This window comes from Cheilinus undulatus, linkage group 22 (assembly GCF_018320785.1).
Source record: "Cheilinus undulatus linkage group 22, ASM1832078v1, whole genome shotgun sequence".
In the NCBI taxonomy this organism is placed as follows: domain Eukaryota; kingdom Metazoa; phylum Chordata; class Actinopteri; order Labriformes; family Labridae; genus Cheilinus; species Cheilinus undulatus.
The window spans coordinates 35,163,520-35,185,548 of record NC_054886.1 but is presented as its reverse complement, the minus strand read 5'-3'; the positions used below and the strand labels follow the sequence as shown (position 1 = coordinate 35,185,548).

The following is a 22,029-nucleotide window of genomic DNA, read 5'->3' as shown; positions in this document are numbered from 1 at the left end:
GGAGTCAAAGTGAAAGTGTGTGAGTTCAGGTCACCATGGTTTTCCTCAAACGGACGATGCTGCGTCGCTTCCTGATAATGTCGGCCATGTTGGCTATGTTCCTCTTCATCACCTCCTTCTGGTTACGTGAGTTTCCTCCACGGTGGCTCCTCCTCTTTTCCTGTCTCACACAGTTAATAACAATTATGTTGCTTTTAATCAAACTAATCTGACCCATACTATCAGATGACAAATGTTCACCTTTGCCCCCTAGTGGTGATTACATTCAGGGCTTGCTTACTCCCTCATAATCTTTGTTTTTTACTTATTCTGAATTCATATCTTGGAAAACAGACCAAAGTAATCTTTCTTTTGGGGGTAAAGGAAGTTTATCTCAAAGCTTTCAGCTTAACTCAGACAGTTAGCATGCTAACCATTAGCAACAGTAGCTCTACATGCTAACATTAGCCATGTCACCATCCGTGTTAAAGTTGAGGGTAAAACCCAAATAAATAAATGCTAAAAAGCAAGATTTAATTGTTTTTATTTGCTCAGTTTCAAACTAAAGAGACTAGCTAGTTAGCTCATTATCTAGCAGAGATGAAGCTACAGTTAGTCCATTAGCATGGAGGTGAAAATTAAAATAATCCCTCCTGATTTAAAAGATTTGGTTAAGTAAATAGAATAGCATTATCTTGGGCGTTGTGTTCTGTTTATTTATCCTCCATAATTATTTATTTATGAAGAGACAGGAAAATTGATACTGATTTGTTTCTTTGTGTTTTTATTCTCTCTTCAGCTCAGGGCAGATTCAGAGACTGTGGCGGTCCTGGGCAGCCATGTTTAAGTTTTTACCAACAAATGGTATGACTAACACAAAACAATTTTTTTTTTCAACCTTAAAACTCCAAGATGTTTCTCTACTTATTACACTGAGTTATTATTATTTTTTTTTACCACTGAGAACTAAACATGTTTGTTTCTCTGTCTCTAGCTGGGTTTCTATTACACTTGGAAATGCACAAAAGCTAAATAGCGCAATAAAAAACTGGTAATGGAAACAACTGAATTTCGAAAAAACCCTAAAATATCGCTAAAGTTTTTACGCTTTCATGAGGAGGTTTTTCAGGTGTTTCGATATAGAAATATATCACAAAAGTGCAATGGAAACACTTTTTCCGCATTTACGAGTCACAAAATGTGACGTATGGTGTCACGACCAGTCACTCCAAGACAACATGGCGAGGTACGTGTGGACAGAAGAAGAGACGAGACTTTTCTTAACATCATACCTATACCCTTATGCATGGCTTTTGCCATACATACGGACTTTACCTCGGAACTATCATCCGCTGCCTTCTTCTTTTGTTCAAAATTATCAAGGCAACCGCCGTAGATGTAACCAAAACTGTACCAACACGCAACAGGTTTTGAACGTCAAGCTTCCCTGCACCGGATTCACACACACAGATGAGATTTTACGAGAATTGCAAGGCCTACGCCCAAAACTCCCTTCAATGGAAACACATTCAAAGCGCAATTGTACGGTGGCGTATTGCGTTCACTAAAAAAATCATCCTGTTTTTACGACATAACTATCTCATAAAAACAGAATTTTTTATTTATTTTTGAATTTCCTATTTTTACGAGATAGTAAATCGTAAAAACAGAATTCGATCAGACCTAGGGACAGAGAACTGTTACGTGGAGCAGATGCAGATATTTCTGAGACATGATCATGTGGATGAGTTTTCACACAGATGCTATTTGTACGGCTCAAGCAATCATAACCAACACATAGAGAACTGGTGGGGATTTTTGAGGAAACAATATGCACTGGATCAACATCTTTCAGGATTTGAAAGATTCTGACTACTTCTTAACCCCACACCTCTAATTACTGGCTGATAAATGCAGCAACCAGTCATGTAGGAGAGCGTCAGGGGGAATCCTGTTTTTATGAGATAGTATCTCGTAAAAACAGGAATTTCAAAAATAAATAAATTTCTGTGTTTATGAGATAGTATGTCATAAAAACAGGAGGATTTTTTTTTTGTTATTTTAAAGTGAATGAAATATGCCACCGTACAATTGTACTTAATGGAAATTTAAGAAATATCGCTTTTATTTTGCGAACAACTGTAATGGAAACCCAGATACTGTTACTATTAACAGTCTCCATAGGCTTCACTCTTTTTTAATTTCTCCCCTAGCCGGACTCTCCATTGGTCCCTGCAGAGTGGGTGGACCTGGATAAAGCCCCGGCCATCATCAAGGACTGTCCAGGCCAGTCGTTCCAGGCTCGGCTTCTTCTGCAGCACTTAAAGTCCAGCCTGGCCGACGCCGATGACGTCCTGCTGGAGCCGTACCTGCAGAGCTGGGATCAGCTGCTCAAGTAAAACAATTCATCAAGTTCTGTTTATCCTGTTGTTAGGTTGATGTTACAGTCTCTGAACTACCCTTAGTTCTCCTTTTGCTTTCAAAATAAAAGTAGGTCTGTTTAGAAGCAGGAAGTTACTCTGTTTTTGTTTTATTTTGTATTTTTGTACTGTCCTAAACTTAGTTTAAATTGCAAAATAGTGGAATTTCAGAACAGGAAGATTCATCAGGATTAACGACAGAAATTTAGAGATTACTCAAACTTAATTCATTTGACAGCTGTAGTCCAAACTTCATTAAACTCAATCAGACATTCAAACCAGCAGAAGAGCCTAAAAACTGAATTTACGCCTGGATCATCTTTTCCAGCTTCATGGAGTCTCTCGGGACGATGGTCAGTTTCTTCTCTCAGAAGGTCAAAGAAAAGGTTGTTCTTATACGAGAGCTGTCGCTCAAACACAGCCTAGAGGCTCATGGGAAACGTGGTCCGTCCGACCACTCTGGACTACAAACCCCAGAATCCTTTGGGCTTAAAAAAGGAGTAAGAGAAGAAAGTGTTTAAAAACATCCCTCAGTGATATAGACTGATGATTTGTTTGGAGCTGATATTCTTGTTCTTCTGAAGGCGTACCGTTCAGTGCGATCTATGGTGGAGGCGGAGCTAAAAGAGGGCGTGGTTGACTTCTCCCGCCGTACAGATTCAGGCTGCAGGACTCTGCTGCGGCTGCACCGCTCACTGCTGTGGTTGAGGCTCATGTTGGAGGGTTTGGCTGAAGGACCGGACGCTGACGGGCAATTTAAAACACCTGGAGAGCTGAGCAGGTAACGGTGTGTTCAGGGACAAGATATACCGTCAGAAAACAAAGCAATGTCTCCTTTCAATACTCTGAAAATACAGTCAGATTACCCAGAAATATGTAGAATTTAAGATGTAGACTAGAACAACTTTTTATCTAAAGCTGATGAAACTTGACAAATGATGTCAGTTTTAGCTACGTAGCTAAAACTGGTAGCAGCAGGTCCTTGAGCTAGCTAAGTCGTTTAGAAACTGAATTTTGTATTTACTCATGTTATCTTTGTCTTATATTATAATCAGGAAGGGGGAAATACTTTTTTCCTAGAAGCTAGTCGGGAGCTAACACAACGTCTTCTCCCCTCAGAGACGCGTATAAAGTGGCGTTGGCGCCCCACCACCCCTGGATGCTCCGTCAGGCTGCAGAGCTGGTCTTCCTTGCCCTCCCAGACAGACGCTACTTCCTGCAGCTGGTGTGTGTGACGAGCCAGCGAGAGGCCACGCCTGTCCTTCGCATCGTCATCCACGCTCTAAAGCTCGTCCACACGCAAACGCAGAAAATTCTTGCTGAACAGAAAATGCTTGAGCTGCCCTGAACGCAGCACGCCTAGTTAAATCTGTGTAAGTGTAGAGAAAGAGAGACACGACTGAAGCGCTCCAGATGTTGAAAATATTAGTCTATTTGAACACATTTCTGTATTTTCTTCAGAATGTTGTTTATTTTGGTCGTGTACATTTATACAGAGCAAACAAGCAGACGCATATTATTTTACAGTGATTGTGGGTAGTATGCTGCAGGAGTAAAGACAAAACCAGATTTACTGCTAGGAACTGAAAAATACTGCTGAGGAAACATGCACTTTAAGGCACCGTATGCTGCATTCAGGACCCTGTGGGATTTGGAAGTTTTCTGATGTCACATTCAGTAAAAACATTAGATTATTACATACCTTTAGTGTCTATGTAAGAAGTACTCAGCCTGGGAAATAATCACATTTTCAACAGGCCTTGAATGCAACATTCAAACAGAAAATTAAGAGCCATAAAAAAAGTTAAGATAAAATGTTTTGAGAACAAATATAAAAACGTTTCACTGTAAATGGAACGTGATGAGCTTACCTTCAGTACTACAAACACAACAGGAAGTAGAAGTACATCTGAAATCAAATTCTCTGATTTAGCCTATCAGAAGTCATTACAGGTCATCTTTCTTTGTCGTAACTCAAACATCACTAAACAAAGTTTTAAGGCTAAAACGAGTTCTTAATGTAAATAAAGTTTTTTTATCATTCTGTCTTTTGTTCAAGTAAATTTACATTTCAATGTAAAATGAACTGAAAAAGTTATTTCTTCACATTTAGGATGTTAAAATGTCAAGGTGATAAGAGAGGGTTTTTATATTACCCTTGATTGTTTCATGCCGTACCCAAGCATGTTTGCTCCCCTCTCCTGCTGCTCTGTTTTCACAATAAAAGGGTTATTCCGTGCCTGATCACACTAGTGAATGTTCACATTCTGGTAGGTGGGGGTGTGCATGGAGCTGGTTTACAAATCTGCCAAGAAGAATAAAAAGAGAACCAACCATGGCAGCCACTCTGGTTGACATTGCTCTGCCCATCCTAATCCAATGGATGCCCTCTCCCTACTTCCACATCTACTGTATATCTCAGAGGGTGAAACGGACCCTGACAGCTGTAAAAGAGACAGGAGATGTTTAGAACGACTTTACCGTTCGACTCACTCATGAGTACTGATTTATTGGGCTTGAATTGTACCTTAAGCCGGGTGTACACTGTGCGATTTCAAGCCGACCATACGACAGTCGTGGCAGAATATCATCTCATACTGTGCGACTGAATTGCTTACGATGCACGACCATCGCGCACGAGTTGTGTGCTCACACTGTACGATCCTATGGTCGGCACAACCTGAGTGCTCACATTGTGCGACTGAAATCGGGACAGACTGTGACAGAAACCCACACAGCTTCCTTTTTAAAGACTCACACACTCAGGGTGAAGTGTCTCCAGTCATATTCTCTCTCTCTCTTCCCCATCTATCTCTCCCGCTCTCTCTCTCCCTCTCCCACCATCTCTCTCTGTCTCTCACACACACACACACACACACACACACAAACAGCATCACAGTCTGTGTCAGCTGCAGGTCTGCAGATAGGATTATTTCCTGCTCGTTTATTTACTTTATCATACTGGGGGTGCATCAGAAAGTCATTCTAGCCGTAGTCATGGTAATTTAGGACGTTGTCTGACTATTTACAAAGGAAAACAATCCCCCAAAGTTTTTTATTCTGCTCGTGTTTCTGCTCTGACTGTGAAGTGTCTGAAGTCGTATGACCAAAATATCGAACATGCCAGAAATCCTCCCGAACAGTCGGGAGCAGGTCGTGGGGTCGTAGTCTGGCTGTGGTCGGCCGTCAAACTCCCCTGTACACAGCACGACAAACGATGCCCGATCCAATATGAAAGTCGTCCTGACTTCAAAGTGGCTAAATTCGTGGCTGAATCGCAGGAAAATCGCAGTGTACACCTGGCTTTAGAGTAACTCTACAAGTGGACTTGGGCAAAGTGCCTCATCTTTGGGGTCAAGTGTTCTCTGATCTAGGCCCAGGACCGTTATGTGAAACCAAAAGAAATGGACCAAAATAGTTCTAATAAAACAGTATTTAGGAGCCTTGTCATATAAATACTAATTTTTATTAGAAAAACACATTTATTCATTTACTATTTATTTTTTGTTCAAGAATTAGTCAACATTAAAATTTAGCTTCCAAAATTTTTCACGACAGTAAACTTTGATTTTTTTTTAATAAAAAATATGTCATATGTATGTTTGTCATTGGTAGACTTATAGACAAACCTGAACTGTGATTGGTTCAGAGAGACATAATTTATTATTAACGCTTTAAATGATCTATTTTGTCTAATGGATTTCGCTGGTTATTAATGCCTTCTTTTAAGTGATATTCTTATAATTTTGGGATGTACTGATACATTTCTGAGATGTCTAAATGTACTGAAAATTGTCATGATTAAATTCAAAGCAAAAAGTAATCTGACTAGCTTTGTTGTAAAATTACATTTCAAATCAAATTTTTTTCAGTTTTGATCAGAAATGTTAAAAAGCAGAAAAAATAAATTAAAATGATGACACCAGCAAACATTGTACACCAACAGCAAATAAAATCTTTTATACTGAAATAAATTTTCTTTCAAATCACTATTTTAACAGTGAACAATTTAGCTAGTTTTTGTTTTCTCTTTATTAAATGAAAACCAAGAAAATATACCCATGTTTCAATCCAAGTGCTGCTGTAACCAAAATAATCAACTTTTACATTCTTCAATTGATTGTTTATGTATTTTCTATCCTCCATTAAGTACACTTTGATTATTGTTTACAAGATCTCAATGTAACTGTTTTACTTTCCCATTTTTTTATTTTACAAAATAGCTTTTGCATCTTCTCCTACTGCAGCTACAACACAGTCAAGTGGGTAGAAATTGAGTTTATTTTGAAAATTTTAACCCTAAGTAAGCATCATTAAGTCAGAAAACACTGTCAAATCTATTGACTGTCTTGGTGAGCCAGCCAGGAGTGCTACAGGATCAGCTCTCTTGGCTGGCTCGCCACTGCTTTTGGAGAGCCAGCCTGGAGGAGGGGAGGTCTGTTGCAGAGCAGAGATACCTAGAAGAAGCCAGAACATTCCTGAAGTCCCCTAAACATTTTTCCACAAAGCTTTCGATGGTATTTGTAGGACATTTGTTACTGAACTGATGTAATGCTGTTTCAAGGGGTAAGATGGCACTCAAAATTGAGGGGTTTTACACTTAAAAGACTATTTTTGCTTGATGCCTACCCACCAAAACAGAGCAGAAGTTGAGAGTCCAGTCTTGCAACACAAGACAACTTCAGGCCCAATACACCCCCCCCCCCCCCGACCATGGGGGCATGGCCCAATTCAAGGCTTGTCAAAACTGTTTATTCTTCCAACTAATCCTCAAGTGTGTGGTGTCTATGCTTTTATTCTACTGCTTCTGATTGAGTCAGAGCCTCCCCAAACTTTAGCTCTAAATAATCACATATAATTTATATTTGTGGATAGGGGTGCCTCCTATGGAATACGTACAAAAGCCAAAGAGAGCCAGCAGCATGTCCAACCAAATGCTGCAGGATTTTCTGGTTCACAAACATGGCAGTGAACATTAACACAACTGTGCCAAGAGGAATACTCGAAAAGAAGACCAGCTTGTGGAATTATGGCAACAATACAAGTACCTTTTTAACCTAGTGTCCGTTTGTTAAAAGAAAGAAAAAACCTTTCAGTAGATGCTTGTTCCAAGTCTTTTTTTTTTGTTCTTAGTGTAATTTCAAAGTAAACAGAAGATACTTGTGCCCTACTAAAAGGGTAAGTGCTCAGTGAAGAGATCCCTAAATTCACTTAAGTCTTCATATGCACCCCAACCAAAGAGCAACAATGGCCGGCACTTCTCCAGGGTTGTGGAGTGAAAACCCTCCCTCCTCGAGTGTTTCGATGAGTTCAGTAGTAACATGTTTTGGTCATTCTGACTTCATCAGATCATCCATATCTGGACTTTTAGTTTTCAGGGCGTTCATGAGCTGGGTTTCCTGGTGGTGGTGGGTCTTTATGTGCGTTTTCAGACAGTGACCCTGGGTAAAGGCTTTGTCACAGAAGTTGCACTGGTACGGCCTCTCCCCATTGTGCGTTCTCATGTGGACGTTTAGGTGTTCCTGTCGAGAGCACGCCTTCCCACAGACGCTGCACACGAACAGTTTGAGGCCCAGGTGGCTCCTCAAGTGCGAGTTCAGGTGAGTCTTTCGCTTGAAGTAGCGTCCGCACTGCGAGCAGCCATACGGCGCCTCTCCAGTGTGGATTCGCATGTGAACTTTCCGCTCTCCGTTGGACACGAAGCCTTTCCCGCAGACGCCGCAGGGGAACGGGCGCACGTCGCTGTGCGTCCTCATGTGCGCCTTCAGGCCGCAGTTCGAGAAGAAGCTTTTGCAGCAGATGTGGCAGAGGAATAGCCTCTCTCTGGATTCATGAGTCTTCTCATGAGCTTTTAAAGTGTACAGGAGCTTGAATCGCTTCCCGCAGACCTCACAGCCGAAGCGTCTCTCTCCAGAATGCGTTGCCTTGTGGCGAGCCAGGGATCGCAGGTCAGACAGAGACTTCCCACACATGGGGCAGTTATAGCGGACTTTTGATGCATGGGTCTTCTTGTGAGCTTGGAGCGTAGCCTTCAGACTGAATTCCTTCGAGCATACGTCACATTTATGTGGTTTGACGGGTGCGTGGACCCAACGATGGCGGCCCAGCGCGTACCTGTGTGCGAACGCCTTGCTGCAGATGTCACATTTAAATGGTCTGTCCCCTGTGTGGCGTGTGGTGTGGTGCTCCAGGCCAGTGATGGTGAGGAAAGACTTCCCGCAGAATGCACAGTCGTGAGTTTCTTGGTAATTCCTCAGGTGTTCCTTTAACTGGTCCACAGACTCGAAGTTCTCCCCGCACACTCCACACAACCTCTGCGCCTCCTCCACGTGATTCCAGGCGTGTTTGACCAGGCTGCTCTGGATACTGTACGCGACGCCACAGACTCTGCATGGGTCTTTACTGGCCTCCATCAGCTTCACACCCCTACCTCTCTTTGTTTTTGACCTGCTCTCTTCGGGATCTGGTTTCCATTCTTCATCTCGGTCTTTCGCCTCTTCGTTGTCGCTCGAGTCCCCTTGGCTCTCAGCTGCATCTCCGTCATCGACGTTCTCAGTCTCTTTAGAGCTACTGGACAGGACGGATGCTCTGCTGGCCACAAGCTGACCCAAGGATCTGTGCAAAAGAATTATGAAAAGTTAGCTTTGTGCAAGGCAAGGCAATTCAAAGTGCTTTACACCAGGGGTTCTCAACCTTTTCAGCCCGCGACCCCCAAAATAAAAGTGCCAGAGACCGTGGACCCCCAGTGTATCTGAAGAGGGTTGAACACAGCCATGCACATTCAAGAATTAGGGGGGGACAATGGGAGAGCGTTCTGGAGCCCAGCCAAACTGGGGGCCAGCAAAATCATGGTCCATTGTAGGTGAGGCAAGGCAAGTTTATTTGTATAGCACATTTCAGCAACAGGGCAATTCAAAGTGCTTCACACAGGTCATTAAAATACATTGACAAAGGGAAAAAGAAACACAATGAAAACATTTTAAACCAAGCATGTAAAAGGTGATCAAAAACAGCAAATAAGACCCACACAAGATAGACACATCCCTAGTGTTGGCCTATTTCATGGGTTCTTCTGTTGTTGGGTTTTCTCTTTCTTGTGATGTCTTTGTTGTTTGTGTTTTACTTTGTAACGGTGATTCTGCTTGTTGTCAAAGCACTTTGTAAACCTCTGTTTTTAAAGGTGCCATACAAATAAAGTTTATTATTTTATTATTATTATTATTATTATTATTATTATTATTATATTTATTTGTAAAACAGCAGGTAAAATAAAAAAAAGATAAAAACACACATAAAAACTTTTTTTAAAACAGCAAATAAAACCCAATATAGATAAAAACAGATATTAAAGTTAAAGTTACAGCGCAGATTTTGAGCGAAAATAGAAAATTTGAAAAGTAAAAAGTTTTTAGTCAAAGGCAGCAGTGAACAGGTGAGTCTTCAACCTTGATTTAAAAGAACTCAGACTCTCAGCAGACCTGATGTTTTCTGGGAGTTTGTTCCAGATATACGGAGCATAGAAACTGAACGCTGATTCTCCATGTTTGGTTCTGACTTCAGGCACACAGAGCAGACCTGCACCAGACCACCTGAGTGGTCTGGATGGTTCATACTGGACTAGAAGGTCTCTGATGTATTTTGGGCCTAAACCATTCAGAGCTTTATAACCTAACAGGAGGATCTTAAAGTCTACTCTCTGAGAGACAGGGAGCCAGTGTAGAGACCTCAGGACAGGACTGATGTGGTCCACTCTCTTGGTCTTAGTGAGGACTCGAGCAGCAGCATTCTGGATCAGCTGCAGCTGTCTGATGGACTTTTTAGGCAGACCAGTAAAGACACTGTTACAGTAGTCAACTCGACTGAAGATAAATTCATGGACCAGTTTTTCAAGGTCCTGCTGTGACATTAGTCTTTTAATCCTAGAAATAGTCTTGAGGTGATAATAAGCTGACTTTGCGATTGTTTTTATGTGGTTTTTAAAATTCATGTCTGAATCCATGACAACACCCAGATTTCTGGCCTGGTCTGAGGTTTTTAACTGAAGTGACTGGAGCTGAATGCTGATTTTAAGAGAGTCCTCCTTGGGTCCAAAAACAACTACCTCAGTTTTTTCTCTGTTTAACTGAAGAAAATTATGGCACATCCACTCAGTAATTTGTTCCATGCATTTACCCAGTGCTTGTATGGGGCTATAGTCCCCTGGGGACATTGAAATGTAGAGCTGTGTGTCATCTGCATAGTTATGGTAGTTTATTTTGTTGTTTTCTATGATCTGAGCAAGTGGAAGCATGTAGATGTTAAACAGAAGAGGTCCCAGGATGGAGCCTTGGGGAACTCCACATGTGATTCTGGTCTGCTCAGATTTGAAGTTACCTACTGACACAAAATAATCCCTGTCCTTTAAGTAGGATGCAAACCAATCAAGAACTGTGCCAGACAGTCCCACCCAATTTTCCAGTCGGTCAAGTAATATATTATGGTCGCCTGTGTTGAATGCAGCACTGAGGTCCAATAACACTAAGACTGAAGTTCTGCCATGGTCTGTGTTTAAGTGAATGTCATTAAACACCTAGACCAGAGCGGTCTCAGTGCTGTGATGTGGACCAGAGCGGTCTCAGTGCTGTGATGTGGACCAGAGCGGTCTCAGTGCTGTGATGTGGACCAGAGCGGTCTCAGTGCTGTGATGTGGACCAGAGCGGTCTCAGTGCTGTAATGTGGACCAGAGCGGTCTCAGTGCTGTAATGTGGACCAGAGCGGTCTCAGTGCTGTGATGTGGACCAGAGCGGTCTCAGTGCTGTGATGTGGACCAGAGCGGTCTCAGTGCTGTGATGTGGACCAGAGCGGTCTCAGTGCTGTGATGTGGACCAGAGCGGTCTCAGTGCTGTGATGTGGACCAGAGCGGTCTCAGTGCTGTGATGTGGACCAGAGTGGTCTCAGTGCTGTGATGTGGACCAGAGCGGTCTCAGTGCTGTGATGTGGTCTAAAACCTGACTGGAAGACGTTAAAGCACTTGTTCACTTTTAGAAAGTAATTTCGCTGTTGAAACACGGCCTTTTCAATAAATTTACTTAAAAAAGGAAGATTTGATATCAGCCTGTAGTTATTCGTTAAGGTCTTCTCTAGATTGTTCTTTTTTAAGAGTGGCTTAATAACAGCTGTTTTCAGGGTCTGTGGGAAGACTCCTGAGATCAGAGACGTGTTTATGATCTGTAACAGATCGGATGCCATGACATGTGAGACCTTTTTGAAAAAATCTGTGGGTAAAACATCCAGACGGCAGTAGGAGGAGTTCAGTTGGTGTAAAATGTCCTCCAGATTTTTGTCATTGATTGGATTAAACTGTGTCATGGTGTTTAAGTTGTTTTTAAATGGACATAGCACAGATCCTGATCCTGGTGTGGATGGACTCACTGCCAGTCTAATATTCTGAATTTCCTCTCTAAAGAAAGAAGCAAATTCATTGCAGGCCCTGGCAGAATGAAGTTCAGGTGCTATGGACACAGGGGGGTTTGTTAATCTCTCAACAGTAGAAAACAAAACTGGAGCATTATTCTTGTTTCTGGTGATCATGTCAGAGAAGAAGGACTGCCTGGCATTCCTCAGCTGTAGATTATAAGTGTGAAGTTTCTCTTTATAGATGTCAAAATGAATCTGGACACTCTCTTTTTCATTTTTCACCACCATGGCATTTCTCCATGGAGATCTTTTCTTGCTAGAGACAACCTTCAACTTAATGGGAGCGATGGAGTCAATAACATTTAACATTTTAGCATTAAAAGTATCTACCAGCTCACTGACGGAACTACAGGGCAGGGTGGCTGTGGAGGAAAAAAGATGGTTAAACATTTCACTGGTGTTTTCAGTAATGCGTCGTTTCATGATAACTTCTCTCTGATTACTTGTGTGCACAGAGATAGAGCTCTCAAAGAAAACACAGCAGTGATCAGACAGGGCCACATCGCTCACAACAACTTTGTGTATGTTCAGACCCTTGGAGATAAGCAGGTCCAGAGTGTGCCCTCTATTATGTGTGGGCTCTGACACATGCTGACTCAGCCCAAAGCTGTCAAGAGTACAGCACAGTTAACATTTAGTAGCACAACTTGGAGGGAGGACTTCAGCTGAAGAGCCACACATTCAAAAGTAGAAAAATTACTGAAAGATGATTTTTTAAGTTGGAAAGAGTTTTTAAATAAAACTGCCACTCCACCTCCTCTCCGATTCACTCTGGCATCACTAATAAAACTATAGTTGGGAGGGGTTGACTCAATAAGAACAGCTGTGCTGTTATTTTGATCCAACCAAATCTCAGTTAAAAACTTAAAATCCATTTTGTGCTCGGTGATAAAATTATTGATTAAAAAGGATTGTCCAACCAGAGATCTGATGTTCAACAAAGCTAGTCTTAGTGTCGTAGGAACATCCTCTATTATTTTTGGGACGGACTGTGATTCACAGGGAATAAGTTTCAAGTTAGACAATCTTGTGCCGTTACTTTTGTGCCCCCAGTTTCTCAGCACATTCACCTTTGTTTTTCTATGACCCATCAGGACAGGAATTTTGTAAACTGATAGCATACAGGGCCCCGGCTTGGCCTGGGACGACTCATGACTGCTGATAATCTCACAGCCTTGACCCAGAACACATCAGTTTGTACTTGTAACATTTTGAACACAAGCAGCCTTATCATCCTTGTCGGGCTGAGGAGACAGTACATGATGCTTCCTTGGAGGGACAGAGGGGGCTGGGCGACGGGGCTTTGGAGCCTGTGTCAGAGGTGGTGGAGGTGGTCGATATGGGGTGCTAATAGGAGAGAAGATGGGAGAGGGACGGTGGTACATCTTAGTCCAGCACTGACCAGCTCCTTCATCTGGTCAGTGAACTCCAAGTGGGGTGAGGAGGGAGAAAGGGAGAGTAAGGAAGAGAGGGACCTGGTTGGGGTTTGAGGGGGTGAGGCAGGTGGACCGTCATAGGTGCCGTGGTTGTTGAGGGGGATGGAGGCCTGTGGAGACCCCTCCTCCTCTAGACTCTGATGCCTCTCTGGCTCAGAGCTCTCCTTAGGTGGGGGTGAATGTTGTTCCTCTTCAAGGGTTTTATTCCTCTGTGTTTTGTCTTTCTCCCAGAATGATTCCTTTTGTTTAAAGTCCTTTGCAGAGGGGACTGATGAGTGACGCAGGAAGTAAAATAGGTTAGAGGCCAACAATTTTACTCCTGGCTTGTTCAGGAAAAGCCCATTTGCTTAGATGTGGAAATGTTCGATGAAATGTACTGAATGGACAGTACACGCAGTCGAAAGCCACTTATTTAGCGCCTGCAACCTGCTGAATCTCTGCTCTGCGTTTCTGACCGGTGGTATGGGTCCACTGATCAACACATCTGCTTTCACAGAGCTCACTGCATTCAAGCTCAGTGAAGTCCTGTTTTAACACTTCAGACTGTTGTTTAGAAACATCATTTGACCCTGCATGTATTATGATGTTCCTGACGGTTGGATGTTCAGCCACGATATGCAGAATCCTTTCCGTCATGTTAGAAACCAAATCCTTGGGGAAACAGATCACTTTGGTGTTTTTACTGCACACCTCTGTAAGTCTCTAACAGCGTTGTCACCCACAATCAACGTTTGAGGCCCAGGCTTTAGCTCTCCCTGTAGCCTTTTACTGTTTGACATGCTATTACCCTGCCGTCTGAGGATGGATGGTCTGACGGAGATTCAGTGTCCTTCATCAGTGGAGAACATCTGTTCTGCAACTCAATACTTGGTTGTTTTGGGGGTTTGTTTCTCGTCCTCCCTTTTGCAGCTTTCCATGGCTGTGTCCTTCCAGATACGGGGGTTGAGGAGGCACTTCACCTGCCAGTCGGTCTCATCACAGATCTCAGCTCGCTGTGCTCTGCCTGTTAAACGTCCTCCCGTTGCCCAGGGACACGTTAAACAGAAGAGGCCCCAGGATGGAGCCTTGAAAATGAAGAAGGTAGGATTTTTTGTAGACCATTCTAAAAAAGTGGCACCTGAATGATTGCATGATATGTTGTGCATAACATCTCTTCTGCAAAAAAAAGTTTAATGAGCTTTCCCCCGGCGCTTCACCAGCTGTTTTTAAAGTAAAAATGGAAATAAAGTGCCGTGTAGGCTGTCGAGAGTTGAACTCACGCACTCAACCAAAGTGGAAAGGCCAAATATTAAAACACGATACTGATCTGTGAAGAGGAACGAAGGCCTGCAGAGCTAACTGCTAATGTTAGCCACGCTCCACAGAGTCTCAGGCTCTAACAAACCCAATGAACCTCAGAGGAATTGGACTGTCTCAAAGTATGTTCTCGCTTTAGCTCTTTTCTTACGGAGTTACCTTGAAGTGAGTCCACCTTCATCCGTTTTTAACTTCACAGCAGAAGTTTCTGGAGAATCAGAGCTGTTTTTCTGCAGGTGGACCTCCTCCTCTTCCTCTCCCGTCTACAAGAAACAAACAACTGTAACAATCTCTTACGTTTGACCTCAGCCTTTAAAAAGAAGCCGGATAAAGACCTTCAGGCGGAGGTAGAGGACTGCCTTCTCCACCCCGGTGCTCCTCATGCTCCTGAAGATCTCGTCCGGCGTCATCGACGTCACCGGCAGCCGCTGGAGCCGCCTGCTGCGGTCCGACTTGAACACTTGGAAAGGCTTTTCATCGGCCAGCCGAGGGAAGGTCGACCTCAGCAGGGACAGGAAGTCCTCCTCTTGAAGTCCACGAGGACAGCTGAGGTCCTGGATCGGAGACTTCAGCATGTCTGGAAGAAAAGAACAAAGAAATGTAGACACTTCTGCATCCGTGGAACATGATTCTGAGTTACATCTGACAGTTTCACCTTCTTTTGAGAGCACGTCAGACGTGGAATCCTCCAGCATGCAGATCCGGAGACGGTAGTGGGTCGGCTCTTCTCCGAGGCGGGGTCTGCCACGCTTTCTTTTCTCAGACGAAACTCCAGGAGATGCAAACCTAAAAGACGAGACCAGCTGTTAAAATCAGATCAAATTCCACAGATGTCTGGTGTCAAACAGCTGATGTTTCTGTTGGGTCACCCCGTAAGCGTCTGGTCAGCTGATGTAGACGGAGAAACATCTTCTCCCTGCATGAGGTTTACGCCGTCGCTGCTGGCCTGAGGATCCCCCGCTGTCTGAAACAAGTTAGACCCCAGAATTCAGACGGAAACAGAAGTTTTTCTCAGTTTCATTCCAAATATCCTACAATACAAGCCAGACTGTCCTGCCTGGTCTCATCATTACTGGAACTGTACCCTCAGCTTTTATCGTAGTACCTTTATGCGGATGTAGAGGGCAGATTTCCCCGACCCACTCAGCCGGATGCTCCTGCAGATCTCCTCAGGCGTTCGAGTCGTCACCACCAGAGGAAAAAGCCGCCTCGATTTATCCGTCGTGAAGAACTCAAAAGACTCCTGATTGGCCAGCTGAGGGAAGGTCAACCTCAGACGCTCCAGGAACTCCGCCTCCTGCAGGCCGCGAGGACACCTCAGGTCGTGGAGTGGACAGTTTGGGAACACTGGAACAGGAAGGAGATCATTGTTAGGCTAAGTTTGAGGTTGTAAGTGAAAACAAAAAAATCAGTACATCTCTGTAGACAGACCTCTGTTGGACAGCACGTCGATCTGGGAGCTCTCCAGGATGCGGATCTTCAGATCGAGGTGGTTCTGGGACTCGCTGAGTCGGGGTCTGCCTGGTTTTCTTTTCCCAGGACGAACTTTGGAGGAGATTAACCTGCAGGATGAAAATTGTCAGCAAAAATTTTGAGTTAACCATCAGACCCCCGTTTAGAAAAATCACACTCTTCCACTTCAGGCCCTTTTAGGTCACTGGGTATATTCAGACATTAAAGGTCACATATGATGCAAAATACACTGTTTTAGGCTTTTCTAATAAAAATATGTGCTTCTGGCCTGTCCACAATCCCCCCAAGAATAAGAAAAATCCCTCCTCTCTTTCTACACCTTTCAGAAAATGTGTGCTGGGGAGTTAGCCCCGCCCCCAAGTTTGGTTGGGCCTCCCTGCTTAGAGGAAAGTTCCCCCCTCCTCTCCTGATCCTAGATCCATTAGGCCAGGGGTTCTTGACCTTTCCAGCTCGCGACCCCCAAAATAAAGGTGCCAGAGACTGGGGACCCCCACTGGACCTTAGGGTGACTGAACACAGCCATGCACAATCAAGAATAGTCACGAGCAAACAAGACTGTCCATAAGGGGGGATAAAGGGGAGAACTTTCTGGGGCTCAGCCAAAGTTGGGGACCATGGAGGTCTGTAGTGCCACATTATGTAATAACGTCACATTATGTAATAACCCTAACCACAGGACTTAGTGTGGGCTCCAAGGTATGCTCTACCCAACTACCTTGCCCTAACGCTAACTGCTTAGTGACTTATGCCTAAACCTAACCCCCCTTCAGGTCTCTAGACTAAACACCTAACCTAAACCCTAGGATTTAAGGTGGGCTCCAGGGTGTACCCTACTACCTTGCCCTAACTCTAACCGCTTAGTGGCTTAAAAAATGCAGCATTATTACATAATGAATGGAAAATCTATTACATTATTACAAAATGTGACGTTATTACATAATGAATTGAAAATTTATTACATTATTCCATAATGCGGTGTTATTACATAAAGAATTAAAAATTCATTACACTATAACATAACGCAGCATTATTACATAATGAACTGATATTACAAAATGTGGCGTTATTAAATTAAGAACTAAAAATTCATTACATTATTACATAATACGGCGTTATTACATAATGAATTGATATTACAAAATGCAGCGTTATTACATAATGAATTGAAAATGTATTACATTATTACATAATGCGGCATTATTACATAAAGAATAAAAAATTCATTACATTATTACATATTGTGGAGTTATTACATAATGAATTAATATTACAAAATGTGGCGTTATTACATAATGAATTGAAAATTTATTCTATTATTACAAAATGCAGTGTTATTACATAATGTGGCGCTACAAGGTCAGCAAAATTATGGTAAAATGTAAAGTTAAGCGGTGATAGCTGTATTTGATATTTTACCTGAATAATAACAACTCTTATCAAATAAAAAATATTTTGTTAAATTCTTTTTCATCGTGGTAAACAGCCTTTTTCAAAATGTAAATGCATTTTTCTTATAACAATCAAAATGGGTTGAAAATGGCAAAAATTGGTGGAAAAGGAGGTGAAATTGGATTCTGAAAGTAGCAGAAATGGGTTACAAGTGGCAAATTTTTTTTGAGGGGAGCAAAATGGATTAAACTGGCAAAAAATGGGCACAGCAGAGTGAAATATGGTTAAAATGGCTAAAAATGGGCGTAAAAAGTGGTTGATAGTGATAGTGGCAATAATGGTTGAACTGAGGCCATTATAGGTGAAAAGTGACAAGAATTGGTTTAGAAATGGCAAAAAAAAAAGGTTAAGGGTTTAAAATGGACAAAAATGACTTTTAAGTGGCAAAAATGTGGCAAAATTAGTGTGAAAAATGATGAAAACAAGTTAGAAGTTGGCAAAAATTGGCGTAAAGTGGCAAACATGTAATCTTGAAAATATTCTTTGTTTTTTAAGGCATCTGGCAACTCCCTCTCAGTGTCTTGCGACCCTCAAGGGGGTCCTGACCCCCACGTTGAGAACCACTGCATTAAGCCCCATCCATTTCCTGAGAGGGGTGTGGTCAAGGGCGGGGTCAAACAGCTCATTAACATTTAAGCCACCGACACAGAAACAGCTCGTTATGAGCAGGGCTGAAACAGAGGGACTTTTAGACACGCAAAAATCCAACACTGGAGTGTTTTTTCAGCAACAAACTTCACAGGCATGTTGTGTGGAACCTCTGAGACCAGTATAAGATTGTCTTAAAAGGGTAAAATATGTCACCTTTTAACATGAAATAAAAAACTTTTATCAATCATTTAAGAATGAATGAATCAAATGAAAACACACAAAGCTACAGCTCTGAAGGCAGAAGTCCCATAATGCAGCTCTGCAAACATGGAAAAAATGGCAACATCTGGACATGATTTTAGATGTGTGCATCTTTTTTTTTTTTTTTTAACCTCTGAATGACAGGACTACAGAAGAATTAACAGGATTTCATTTTTCAATATAGTAATGGCGGTAGAATGAAAATAAGTGGTTTTAATGGAAGTCAATGGGCCAAAAATGGCTCCGGGGGGATAACTGTCAGTTTTTTGTCGACACAGTGGAAAATGTTGTCAACACAGTGTGAATGCTGATATTCCAGAATGAATTAAAAATGAAAATCTTTGTCAGATATCCTAATTTCAAGATAATAACGGCCGAAATGAGAGGAAAAATACAACCGAAAGGCCCTAAAAGGGTTGTAGGAGGACCTGAGGGTTAAAGAGCAGCAGCCACTAGCTGAGTGGAGTTCTGGCTGCTGGTGGTGGGCGTGAACTGGTATGTAATTAACAAACTGGTTAAACTGGGATTTCTGACCTGGGTGTTATCTGAAAGTCCGGGTCCTTCAGGTCTTCTTTTCTCTGTCTGGAGCTCGGACTCGTTAAATGCACCGAAGCCCGCTCTTCATCCCCGACATTATCATCGTCTTCATATTCATCAAACCACAGGCCCAGACTCTCAGTGTCCTCCGCACCTGTACAAAGGTGAGGTCAGAGGTCACTCTTTGGTCAGAAGTGGGCTTCTGTTAGTCTGAGTCATGTCAAATTACTGAGATTACACAGAAACACCATCGTCTGCATAAAACAAAAACAGTTAAAAACAATCTAGAGGAAAATAGAAGGAAGTGTTTTCTATGGAGTCTATCAGAGGTCCAAATTCTGTTTAAATAAAGTGAAACTTAGTGAGTTTTACTTTTATATAAATGTCCACACACACAACCATTGGGAAGTAATTGCTTTAGAAAACTTTTCTCTGTGTTTGAGCTTAAATAAAAGTCACATATCTGAATCTAGTTTTTCTGTCTTTAACAACACATTTATCTATCTATCTATTTATGAAACAGAACATTTACCAGATGGCTGTTTGGGCCGCTCCTCTTCCTCCTCTTCACTCAAAACCACCACATCATGAATTTCTTCCTCCTGGATGAGGGCTGAGAATTTAAGGAGGAATTAGGAGAAAATTATATGAGTGTTTTGGAAAATATTCCACAAAAATCAAGTTAATCTTTTGTCAACAAAGAATCCTTTTACATTGCACTACTAAAAATAAAGGCTCTATTTACAACTCAGTCAGAAAGTATTCAGATTAATTTCATGTTTTTCTGTTTTATTACGTCCCAGCCTGGTGCTGCAGTCGAAAAAACATTTTTGTTCTCATTAATCTACACTCATCATGAGATACACACCTCTAAAACAACATTGGCCCCAAAAGTCAACTGTGTTTTTAATCTTAAAATGTTGGTACAGGTGACCTATAAGTCCTTATGATAATAATAATAATAACGACATAATATTAATAAAAATAATAATAATGATGATGATTGTGGCAATAACAATAAAAACAACGACATAATATTAATAGTAATAACAATAAAAATAATGTGGTGGCATTATTATTAATAATAAAAAAAAGATAAATGAAAAAAATAAGAATGGTGATAATAATAATAACAATAACAATAATTGTAATAATAGCAATAAAATAATAAAAATAATAATAATAAAATATATAATAATAATAACAATAATGATCATAATTATTAATATATAATAATAATAATATTAATTAAAAAAGTAATAATATAAAGAATAATGGTAATAATAATAATAATATATATATATATACAATAATAATGATAATAATAAATATAAAATAATATTAGTAAATATATTATGATAATAATAATAATAAATAATAGTTATAATAATAAGGGTGATATAATTATAATAATAAGGGTGATATATTTATAATAATAATGGTGATAATAATTATAATAATAATGGTGATAATAATAATAATACGGCTCATAAAGAGTTTACATGAAGAATAATTAAAACTTTTTGGGAGCCGAACAGTAGAAAATAACTTGTTTGTGGACGTTAAAGCAGTTAAAGTTGAATTAACTCAGTAAATTAATCCGCGGATTGATAACCGTTAAATAAGCCGTTTCTCTGGTGAGTTTCCGCGGTGAACCCTGATAACTGTCCACCAGCAGATGAAATAATCCATCCACCTTCACCCACACACGGACCTCTCTTCTCCAGGGTGACCCTCGGCTGCAGCAGCACCTCCAGCTGCCTCCTCTGCCGGTCTATCTCCCGCCTGAAGCCCGCCGCCTCCTCCTCATACCCGGCCACCGTCCTCTCCACCACGGCCAGGATCTCCTGAGCGGCCGTGGTCAGCTTCTCGTTCACGATTCCTCTCAGAATGTCGGACTTAGACATGTTCCCGAGCCCGTCCAAGGCCTCCGAGCCTCCACGGGTCCTCTTCATCCAGTAAAACATCTTCAACCTCAGGCAGTCCGATGGTTTTAGGGTTTTTGTTCTCACATTTACAGCAGCGGAGGTCCTCCTGGCTGTGGCGCGACTGCTAATGGTGTCCGACTAGAAACAAAACAATGCAGCAGGAGGACCGAAAGTCCGCGTTTAAAGGGCAGGCTATAAAGATTATTTAAAAATTAATTCTTCAAAAACGAAGCTAAGAAAGAAATGGAATCAGAGATTTATGAACAACAGCCTTTCTAGACAGGTTAAAGAAAAAACATTAAATGTGCATTTTATAATTCTGAGTTCAGAGAGGAATTTAAATGTAAGATAAAGTCAGAACTCTGAGACTAAAGTCTGAATTCTGCGATTAAAGTCGAAATTCTGAGATTGAAATCAGAGTTTTGAGATTAAAGTCAACATTTTGAGACTAAAGTCAGAGCTCTGAGATTAAAGTCAGAATTTATAGTCAGAATTTACAGATTAAAGTCAGAACTCTGAGATTAAAGTCAGAATTTATAGTCAGAATTTACAGATTAAAGTCAGAACTCTGAGATTAAAGTCAGAATTTTGAGATTAAAGTCAGAATTTACAGATTAAAGTCAGAACTCTGAGATTAAAGTCAGAATTTATAAAGTCAGAATTCTGAGATCAAAGTCAGAATTTTCAGACTAAAGTCAGAGCTCTGAGATTAAAGTCAGAATTTACAGATTAAAGTCAGAATTTTGAGATTAAAGTCAGAATTTACAGATTAAATTCAGAACTCTGACATTAAAGTCAGACTCTTGAGATTAAAGTCTGAATTTATAGATTAAAGTCAGAATTCTGAGATTATTATAGGAGAAAGAGTGAGAATTCTTAGATTTTGACTTTGAAAAAAGTTGGTAAGCAGCTGTTAGAAATAATCAGACAACACAAAGGAGCAGTTTGAGATGTTTTAATGGTAGAACAAAACAACTGAATAAATTTTACAGTTTGTGTGTAAAAATTATTCATTTTGAACTCATCAACAGATGATTCCAACATTTCCACAAATCCCCTTTTTTGCACTTTTTAAAGTTTTATACCAAAGAAAAAAACATTTCTGCTCCTCATGGTGCTTTTGGGTTTCCCTGTGGAAAATTCCCAGTCATTTTAATATCAAAGTCAGATTTCCTTAAACATTTTCTCATCATCTCTCTGTTT

At 41.3% G+C, this 22,029-nt stretch overlaps 2 protein-coding genes across 2 annotated transcripts; one reads left to right on the top strand and one right to left on the bottom strand.

Annotated features, from left to right (window-relative positions):
* The first annotated feature begins 35 nt into the window (after window positions 1-35).
* gltpd2a (glycolipid transfer protein domain containing 2a) lies at window positions 36-5,263 on the top strand. Its single transcript, XM_041779078.1, has 6 exons — window positions 36-126; window positions 779-843; window positions 2,193-2,374; window positions 2,728-2,914; window positions 2,984-3,180; window positions 3,519-5,263. Exons 1-6 carry the CDS (start codon window positions 36-38, stop codon window positions 3,745-3,747), a joined length of 951 nt encoding a protein of 316 aa, XP_041635012.1. The 3' UTR covers window positions 3,748-5,263.
* Window positions 5,264-5,416: 153 nt separating this feature from the next.
* LOC121504393 (zinc finger protein 252-like) lies at window positions 5,417-20,937 on the bottom strand. The gene is made up of 10 exons (XM_041779109.1): window positions 20,613-20,937; window positions 19,431-19,511; window positions 18,896-19,052; window positions 16,019-16,149; window positions 15,693-15,934; window positions 15,457-15,551; window positions 15,243-15,373; window positions 14,923-15,164; window positions 14,747-14,850; window positions 5,417-9,014 (listed from the first exon to the last, which is right to left on the bottom strand). The coding sequence occupies exons 1-10, from the start codon at window positions 20,863-20,865 to the stop codon at window positions 7,730-7,732; spliced, it is 2,721 nt and encodes a 906-aa protein (XP_041635043.1). The 5' UTR covers window positions 20,866-20,937; the 3' UTR covers window positions 5,417-7,729.
* Between the last annotated feature and the right edge of the window lie 1,092 nt (window positions 20,938-22,029).

Bases quoted from the DNA above. Each gene is read 5' to 3' on its own strand.
- gltpd2a (XM_041779078.1), top strand. From the start codon at position 36: ATGGTTTTCCTCAAACGGACGATGCTGCGTCGCTTCCTGATAATGTCG. The intron at 844-2,192 runs GTATGACTAACA...TTTCTCCCCTAG, and splicing joins TAAGTTTTTACCAACAAATG to CCGGACTCTCCATTGGTCCC. The intron at 2,915-2,983 runs GTTTAAAAACAT...GTTCTTCTGAAG, and splicing joins AAGGAGTAAGAGAAGAAAGT to GCGTACCGTTCAGTGCGATC.
- LOC121504393 (XM_041779109.1), bottom strand. From the start codon at position 20,865: ATGTTTTACTGGATGAAGAGGACCCGTGGAGGCTCGGAGGCCTTGGAC. The intron at 16,150-18,895 runs GTCAGAAATCCC...TTCATCCTGCAG, and splicing joins GACTTTCAGATAACACCCAG to GTTAATCTCCTCCAAAGTTC. The intron at 15,935-16,018 runs GTCTGTCTACAG...TTCCTGTTCCAG, and splicing joins CGACGTGCTGTCCAACAGAG to TGTTCCCAAACTGTCCACTC.